The sequence below is a fragment of the Podarcis melisellensis genome (genome assembly GCF_964234715.1).
Source record: "Podarcis melisellensis genome assembly, chromosome: 12".
NCBI lineage: Eukaryota > Metazoa > Chordata > Lepidosauria > Squamata > Lacertidae > Podarcis > Podarcis melisellensis.
This window is the reverse complement of record NC_138544.1, coordinates 23,092,609-23,102,272: the sequence shown is the minus strand read 5'-3', so window position 1 is coordinate 23,102,272 and position 9,664 is coordinate 23,092,609. Positions and strand designations below refer to the sequence as shown.

The following is a 9,664-nucleotide window of genomic DNA, read 5'->3' as shown; positions in this document are numbered from 1 at the left end:
GACAGATGAAGGGCAGTATACAAATTTAAATAATACTAATACCAAGTAGAAATGACTTTTATAGTGAACAGAAAGGATGTTGCAGAATAATATGCCACTATATTAATAATACGATACTATATTAAGTGATGTGTTCTAATTCCACTTTCAATAACAGAACCCCACCCCACAAAAAAACATCAGAAGCTTTAAAGGACTCCAGTGTGATAGATATTTATAAAAACAACAGTTTTTCCTTGCACTTCATCTTTTTTCTTCCTGCCTAAAAGGATGAACTTGAGAAAACAAGAGAAATGTCAAATGTAATGCTAATTTATGAGTAAATGCAAAACAACTGTATAAATAAAAGCACTGTTGTTCGCTGTTGTAGCATGTCAGCATCACTCACCAGCAACAGCAAGTTACCTACATTAGGAAAGAGAGGCTTACCAAGAACTTTCAGGCGGACAATATCCAGCTATTTCACAGCTAGAGTGCTAATGCTACCAAGTTCTGGTGGAATTAACAGTCCTTTTGATCAATTAGTAAGCCATCCATTCCATTTTATGCAATGCCACAGCACATTAAGGAGAACGATATGGAAAAGCAAAGGCCCCAGGCTTTTCAAATTATCCAACAGTAATAATGCATATGATCAATGATTAAAAGGCCTCCGGAAGATAGCTTAGTTATCTGAATGATTGCTCTTTGCTTTAGAATCAACAGGACCAAAAAGGTTTTGTAGAATAGGATTTATAAATCTGAGGTATTCAATGAAGAGAAGCCCTTTAAGGAATTAACAATTATCCCACATAGATACACAGATTATTCATTAAATACAACTCTCACATCTGGGTTTTATTATACTCTGTAAAATATACACAGGAATCTTGATGTACTCAAAGAGTGCAGGTAAATACAGTATTCAAGCAGTCGCTATTTATATGTACATGCTCATTAATTCTTCAAAAACCCACAAAATTATCAAATAGATCAAAATACTGTCCTGTGTTTCCACACTATGTTCAGAAAACAAGCTGATAATTTACAATGGCATTAAGGTTTCCAGTTTCACAATACAAAAAGGATAAAAGAAGGTTGGGGTCAGTTTATAGCAAGTCATTTGTGTTTTACCTCAACATGCAAGAATATGTTCTTGCATGTACATAAGCAAGTTATAATTAAAAATGTTACTTTTCAATTAAAGCAGAACCAAATAAAGTAAATACCTCTATTTTAACAAATTTCATTTTAGGATCGAGAAACGCATTCCATTTTTCAGTTTATTCATTTTTGTTACAGTAGCCTGTTATAAATTAGACAAACTCAAGGCAAGCTGTAACTCTAGCTGAAGGACTTGGAATACATTTCCAAAGATTCATCACTGTACCTTTTTGATGAGAGGGAAACCATTTTAACCATCCCCCAGTCACATCCTGTGCCATGAAAGCTTAGGAGGTTGTTTTTTTTAATTAAAAAAATTATATACATCATAGAGGCACAAATCTCATGTCATTGTATATGATGTAGAAGACTGGGCAAGCTGTAGAAAATGCCATTTCCCTAAGGCAGCCTAGCAGGGTGTCAGGATTTTACAATTCTCATTTTTGATGCAGTTTTGCTCATCCAGATAATTACCATTCCTGTATTTTGAATAAAAATATATATTTAAAACAGATTTATTTTCGTAAAAGTAAGCTGTGCAATAAATACTGCATCGCTGTCTCATCTCCCTTTTATTATACTACTGTACAAGTTTCACCCTGACTACTCCTGGTTAAGCCAGTACAGCTTCACTACTATAAGATTGTGACAAGTTCCTTTTCATTTCCTCTCAGAGAAACAAAACTGAAAATTAAGTCTCCCCCCCCCCCATGGTACATTTAACTGTGTTGGGAGGCTGTTAGGTGATTAAAAACAAATAAGACATTTAAAACCAAATCTAACATTAATTGTCAGAAGTAATTTAGGGGTTGGTTAAGACTATTACTTATTTAACCTATTCAACTTTTCAAAAAAAGTTTTTGTGGTTTTTTTTAAATTAAAAAAAGTCTAAGTTATTCATTTGGTCCTTTGGCAATTTGCTGCACAAACAACGCCTTCTGTACCAAACTCAATTATTGCCTTAAAAATGATCTTGGTAAGATTTAAATCTATTGTCTTCTTTGTTGTATAACTTGTTTATTCATTTAGACAGACAATGGTGCACAGCCTTTTTTAGGATTCTTCATGGCACCATGGACAACCTAGTACACTGCAATTAAATAACATTTTGTGTAATTTTTCTTTTCTTTTGCACCATGGATTTGAAGCATTTCCTTTGCATAACCTGCTTTTAAAAGCCTTTGGGAAGTTGCACAAATGTTTCATGTGCACCCATGTTTGTTTAAAAAAAAAACCTCTTCTGGGTGTCCCTTTTTTATATTCAGAAACTGCTTTCTCCAACAACACAATCTTGAAATTCAGCAAGTGAGTTCCTCTTCTGACCTCCAAGGAAGCTTCTTAATAGGTTTCAGAATCCGAGTCATTAAGTTCATCTTCTTCCGTATATGGGTAGCCATCTTCCCTGCCAATGTTGTTGAAACTACAGTAAGAGCTGTGTTCACTCCTGATAATAGGCAAGGAGTCAAAGGTGACAGTTTTTGAGGTGTTGGTGTAATGATTAATGGCATTGAAAGTAAGGGAAGGTAGCGTGGTGCTTGACGAAACAGGCATCATTGTGGCCAGAATGAGAGCTAGGCAATCAGCAACATCCTTATTGGGAGCACAGGCCAAAGCTGGTGTATAACCTAGAGTCAGAATAAAATCATAAATTTTAGTTCAAGACACACCCAAAATTTCAGACATCAAAGTTCATTCACTTGGTACAGCAGCAAAGTACGATTTTGTTATGCTATACAATTTAACCTTGAGTTCTCAAATGGAATCCATTCCAGAAGTCCGTTCAACTTCCGAAAACGTTCGAAAACCAAGGCACAGCTTCCAATGGGCTGCAGGAGCTTCCTGCACTCAATTGGAAGCCGTGTCAGACATTTGGGTTCCAAAGAATGTTCACAAACCGGAACACTCACTTCCGGGTTTGCAGTGTTCAGGAGCCAAAAGGTTTGTGTTACAAGGCATTCGAGAACCAAAGTACAATTGTACTAATTAAAAACTGGATTATGTGGGTGACAGACAACTGTGTCCGTCTGCCAAGTGGGAATGGGTTTCCATTTGTGCAATGGGACTCTGAGTTAGTGTGCAACCGCCCTGATCTAGCGCAGCTTCTGTTTGACTGGCCACAACTTTTGTGACATCCAAACTGTGTTGAGTGGAAACAAGTCAACTTCAAACCACAGTTTATAAAGGTGGTTAATTCTCAGCAATTAGCTGCACTTTAAGGTTTGGATATAATGCTTAACTGTGGCTAATCTAATATTGAACCTTCCAATCTCCTTGTAACTGCAGTGGGAAGAAGGTGGGGAGCATGCAAGCCCAAGGTGAACAGCAACACATAATGCTAAACCATGGTTTAGAATTTGCAGGCGAACCAAGTGACCGCTGATTTAGATGGTTTGGTAAAATAGCTAAAGGGACCCCTGGCCATTAGGTCCAGTCATGACTGACTCTGGGGTTGCGGCGCTCATCTCGCTTTATTGGCTGAGGGAGCCGGCGTACACCTTCCAGGTCATGTGGCCAGCATGACTAAGCCGCTTCTGGCGAACCAGAGGAGCGCACGGAAACGCCGTTTACCTTTCCACTGGAGTGGTACCTATTTATCTACTTGAACTTTGACGTGCTTTCGAACTGCTAGGTTGTCAGGAGCAGGGACCGAGCAATGGGAACTCACCCCGTCGCGGGGATTTGAACCGCCGACCTTCCGATCAGCAAGTCCTAAGCTCTGTGGTTTAACCCACAGTGCCACTCGCGTCCCTTGTTGTTAAAATAGCATTAGACAAATTCATGGAAAATAGACCCTAATACAGAAGCAGCATACCTTTGAATACCAGGCTTCTTGGAGGCAATATGGCACTGCTGGAAACGGAAGTGCTATGCAGGCTCTTTTGATTCAACTTTACCCTGTTTAGATTTACTTACCATTTTCATCAACAGCAAGTACACTTGCTCCTTTTCCTAGAAGTTCTTGAACTACAACCGTTAATCCATTTCGAGCAGCAACATGCAAAGGTCTGCAGAGACAACCACCCACAAATCTTACAACAAACATATTAAAAATGCATACAAAGATTACTGTCTGATTATATTAGTATTTTCATTTCTATCCTTGTGAAAAGGATATACATATTAAATATACATATTAAAGCAAGCCTTTGCAATTTCTAGAGTAGAAAAAGTGATATCCAAACATTTGAGCATGTTTAAATATTTGTAAGTAGCTTGTTATGTATCTGTAGAATTAATCTATTACTACAATACAGAGAGGGTGGGAGTTATAGTCCGGCAATATCTGAAGGACCAAAGGTTAGCCAACCTTGGTTTTAAATACAGAATCTATATGGTGTGAGACTAAGCAGTTCTTTGGTTCTCGTGTAACCTGTAATTTTTTTGTGAACTAACTCTTATCCTATTCCAAGCAAACATGAATCAGAGTATAGTAACTGTGTCAGCAACTAGCAAAACATCCTTTTTCTTTCCCTTGTTTTAAGCCAGCATGATTACTATTTTCCTGCCTTGTGACCTGTAAATTATTGCTTCTTTGGTTTACTGTTAATATTTCTATTCTGCCTTGCCTTTGCCGAATGTTTCCATGAAGACCATTTCTTAAAATATTGTATAGATTAAGCTCATATATTGCCAATTATCACACAAAATTTTTTTAGTGAGCACTTTCCCCCATAATCTCCCTGCTCCCACTCCATTACATTCACCTAAATATAGTTTCTTCAATAATAGATTTTCAGTGCTATATGAAGCTGTACTTACGTCTGCAAGGCTGCATTGGTGGCATTGATGAGATTTCTATCTGTAATCTTCTCCAGTATTAACAAGGCACTAGTTTCATGACCCTTTTTTAAAAAGGAAGGAAAAGGAAAAAGAGATTCTTTATTCTTCCTTTTAAACAAACATCTATTATTTTAAACTTGGCAAATTTAACATGTATATTTGAAACAATCTACACACGTTTTCTTTAGATTATGTAAGCAACAGATTTGGCACTAGTAGGCAGAGTTTTTATTAGCGCTAAGTATGGTCTGCAGAAGGACACAAGATACTTAGCCCAATATACTTAGATATTATAGTGGTGAAGACTGCATGTTTCTGTCTTTTACTTCAGTGTCTACAATTTTTGTACCCACTGCTGCCTCTCTTCCTTCATTCAGTTTCTGAACTGTATCATCTTCTTCCCCCCACCCCTTTGCCAAAATGCCCTCTGTATTCCAAGCAGATCCAGTATAAGGGATGATGTTTCATCTGCCCAATAATGGAATAGTTCTGGTAGAGAGTCCAGACCACTGGACACCTTAAAAAGCTCAACAGATGGACTTCATTGTCTTAGCTTTAGATCAGGCATAGGCAAACTTGGCCCTCCAGATGTTTTGGGACTACAATTCCCATCATCCCTGAACACTGGTCCTGTTAGCTAGGGATCATGGGAGTTATAGTCCCAAAACGTCTGGAGGGCCAAGTTTGCCTATGCCTGATTTATATCATCCACACATATGCATATACAATGCATAATTAACTTATGAAGTGCTCTGTCACAAGGTGTGGTGATTGCCACCAGCATTGAGGTAAAGTGGGCATAGGCAAACTCAGTCCTCCAGATGTTTTGGGACTACAATTCCCATGATCCCTAGCTAACCGGACCAGTGGTCTGGGATGCTGGGAACTGTAGTCCCAAAACATCTGTAGGGCCGAGCCATTGTTAAAAATCTGTTAAGTGGCTCAGTGTTGATGCAGCTATGAACGAAGCAAGCATGATAAAGAACTCGGCACCCCACTCAAGGTGTAGTTCTTTCCCAGTGCATTTAAAAGACTACTGCATCACCACTGCTGCTCTAGACCAACTTTATTCAAATGGATAAATGATGAAAACCACAACGAGACCAGCAATAAATCGCAGAAGCTCCAAACTGGAAAAGGTTACATACCTTGCTGCAAGCCAAATGCAGTGCTGTGTTTTTACACTTATCTTGCAGGGTCAGATCGGCTTTAGCGCTGCTAACCAACACCTCTGAAAGAAGTAAAGTGTCACATTAACTGAAAAGATGCATTTATAGACAGAAGCTTTATAGTGTACAACTTTTTTTTTTACTGTTATCTCATCAGCAGAGATTGTTCCCAACTCGGAAGTGTAAATAGGTCTGACATGATTAAGAACATAAGAGCATGTTTGCTGTATCAGATCCAAAGCCTTTCAAGTTGAGCGTTCTGTTTCACAAAGTTGCCAACTGGATGCCTTTGTGAATCCGAATGCAATAGTCTCTCCTGCCACTCAAGTAACCGTTGGTAACATTTTTTTGTTTGTGTGTGCAAATTCCCCTACTGCCCCATGTTTCATCATCCTATGCTTTTCTATCCTCTTAAGTCACTAACTTACACTGTGGCTTATCCTGTGAATGAAATTATGAAACTACTGTAGTTGTTAAGAGGATGCGTGTTCTTTTGAATCCAATTCTGTTGATTAATAAAAATATTAACCCAAGAAAGTTGCTTGGTTGATCAATTTGAAATCTGCACATCTACTTTTAAAAATGGCCTATGCAGTTCTAATGCAGGCTTTTTACGTTAGTAGAATTAATAGTTATTAGTAATGAAAACAGAAAATACACAAGAGTTCTCTTTTTACCAACTGTATTTGTTTGTCCGTTTTCTGCAGCCATCATTAGAGGGGTCTTCCCAGAAGAATCGACAGCGTTTACTTGTGCATTATGGCTGAGCAAAAGCTGTAAGCACTCTACATGGTCTGTAAAGGCTGCTGCATGGAGAGGAGTTCTGGGGAGAAGAAAAAGAGCACACTTTGTAGATAAAAAGCAGGCTAACAACTAGTATCATATGCATGATTCTACCTAAAAGCATAACCCGTCTAACGGTTGTAGAAAAAACTGCTTTAGAAGATTATGATTTGTGAATTTGAATTATCTCAACACTTTAGAGTCAACTATATACATTTCATTTCCCCTCTTGCCCTTTTCATGGAATAACAAGGGGCAGGAGATATAGAAAGAGTGGGGTTGGGCAAAGCACCGCAGATATTACAAAAGAGGTCCAAACCCAGATCTCAGCCCAAAATATCCAAAGCTTCTTTTCATATTATAAATTATTTTTTAAAGAGTTTTGATTTACTGCGTAAAGAAAGCGCAATCCTATATAAGTTTAATGAAGGATTTCCAGATACTTATATGTAGGATCACACAGCTTTATTTCTTTGTTTACTGAACATATTATAAATTATACATATCACTGCAATGTATAGGGAAGGGAATAGTCCAGTCAGCTTGAAATTATAAGTCAAGTATTAAATCTAGCTAGAACATATATAATAGTTAATCTACCATTGTAAAATACTAAGCTTTTACAGATATTAAAACATCAGCTGTTTTAAATTAGAACACACAGATCTAGACTAAGGCCCATCTGAACTATATATTTAAAGCAGTATCATACCGAAGAATCCGAAGAACTGTCACTCATTAAGGGTACTGAGAGCTGTTAAGAGCCTCCTGTTCCTCTTATAGAGCTACAGATTGGTTTAACAACCAATTCCATTTCCCAGGGAACTCTGGGAACTGTAGCTCCATGAGGGGAATAGGGGTCTCTTAACAACTCTTGGCACCCTGAACAAACCACAGTTCCCAGAATTCTTTGGGGGAAGCCATGACTGTTTACAGTATGGTACTGTTTAAAATGTGTAGTGCAGATGGGGCCTTAATCTAGATTAAACACATGAAACCTGCGACAAAATGTTGTAGTTGGCATGCTGCTGTCCAGGGTTCTAACCAGCCATGCTTTCTACCAAAATACTTCATTACATTCAAGCTCCACCTCCCTTACTGGGATAACAGTCAGAGAACACATAAAGCAACAACTCTGGCTACTTATTAAGCAGAACTGAAAATGCAGAACATTCTTTTTAGTAAATGTGCTTCAGACCTTACCTGGCTTTCCCGTCTGTAGAATTTACAATGCTAGAACCCAGGGTATCAATTAGCATTTCAGCAGCGCCCTCGTTATCATTAATCCTATCAGAAATTTAAAAGGGAATTACTTCCAGAAAAGCTGCAGTTTGTTAAAAAGATAAAATGAAATCCATGTAGAAGTTGCTTACACAGCACAATGCAATGGGCTGAAAGCATTTCCTTCCATTTTCTGGAAAACTTCCTGCTCCAAAAGAAGTTCGACACAGCTGTCATGACCTAAAATGGTTTAAATGCCAGATAGCAAATGCAAAATAATACAAATCAGAGGTCTTTATTATGAAACACTAAGTATAAATAGAATGTATAGTTTATTCCTTATGTGTCACATGTTGGAAACTGATGTTTATTTTGGAACACTCCTGACTATCAGGTAAATGTAGCCATAGGTACCATTTTTTCATGGCTACGATGCTGTCACACAGCTACTATTATAGAAATGGGTGAAACCAACAGAGGGGGAGGAAGGAGATAAATGAATTGAAGATCTATTGGCAGAAATATTGAATAGGGTGTGTCTTTTGTGCATGTGGACTCCGACACTTATTTATCTTTTTCCTGTATGTGTTTATTTGCTATCCATGACCCATTCTGTGGCCTGGCAATTGGCTGCTTCCTACAGAGACATCATGGCACATGACACTTCTAATTAGTCACATGTTCTGGGACCAATCAGCTACAAACTTCCTAAGGTACTTTGGCATATGTAAATCTTCACAGAATGGCGCATAAGATAATATGTTGCCTCTGCCCAAAATCCTTCTCTAGTTCTCCTGGTGCGTTTTAGGATTTTATTAGTTAGCACTGTCTGATCTGAGAATGGCAATGGAGATTGGAAGGCTTGTACGAGTCACGTGATTCTACACCAAGCATTCCCCTAGAATATTTATTCTTAAGAAATGATCATCTCTTATTTACCATTGTAACAGGCCCAGTGCAATGATGTATATCCATGATTGTCTGCAAGGGCAGGTACTGTATCTCCAGATGCTGCTGACTGCAAGAGTGCTCCTAACACCCCAATATGTCCACATGCAGCTGACAAATGTATAGGTGTTCGTCCTCTGCAATCTCGTAGTATGGACTTTGCACCGTGTTGAAGCAGAGCTTCTACACACTCCTCGTGTCCTGTAACTGCCTGGAAAAAAATGTAACACAGAAAGCATATATTGCGTCAACATGTATATAGTCACAAAGAAGAAGAAGGGAAAAAAATCAGTGGTCTCCTCAGTTATGTGATCCATCCATTGCTTCACTACCATATCAGCCCAATCTGTTTTCACATCGATAAATGGAGATTTGTGTACAAAAAAGGCAGATGGAGCCTGCTAGGAATGTAGGCTTCAAAAGCTATTGAGAGCTGATTTTGCATGTCTTAGGACACTTTGCAAACAGCATTTGTTTCTGTATTGTTAACACTACAGCATTTACATTGTAAGCCACTTTGTAACAGTTTGCTATAAAAGGGCGGCGGGGGGGGGGGGATATATAACATATAAATAAAGTGTTCTGGATCCAGACTAAGTTGAACTTAGTTTCCATTGAAA

The 9,664-nt window shown here is 38.3% G+C and overlaps 1 protein-coding gene across 2 annotated transcripts in view; it reads right to left on the bottom strand.

Moving 5' to 3' along the window:
- Nucleotides 1-816: 816 nt before the first annotated feature.
- The window catches only part of ANKRD28 (ankyrin repeat domain 28), a gene marked incomplete at its 3' end in the record, with an annotated part of 89,835 nt that continues 80,987 nt past the window's right edge, over nt 817-9,664 (bottom strand). For both annotated transcript variants that reach the window (XM_081883174.1, XM_081883173.1), the window contains exons 21-28: nt 9,036-9,255; nt 8,249-8,336; nt 8,079-8,162; nt 6,770-6,915; nt 6,072-6,154; nt 4,903-4,985; nt 4,057-4,148; nt 817-2,768 (exon numbers count right to left, since the gene is read on the bottom strand). In XM_081883174.1, coding sequence (XP_081739300.1) covers nt 2,482-2,768; nt 4,057-4,148; nt 4,903-4,985; nt 6,072-6,154; nt 6,770-6,915; nt 8,079-8,162; nt 8,249-8,336; nt 9,036-9,255 — 1,083 coding nt within the window. The remainder of the gene's footprint in view (nt 2,769-4,056; nt 4,149-4,902; nt 4,986-6,071; nt 6,155-6,769; nt 6,916-8,078; nt 8,163-8,248; nt 8,337-9,035; nt 9,256-9,664) is intronic.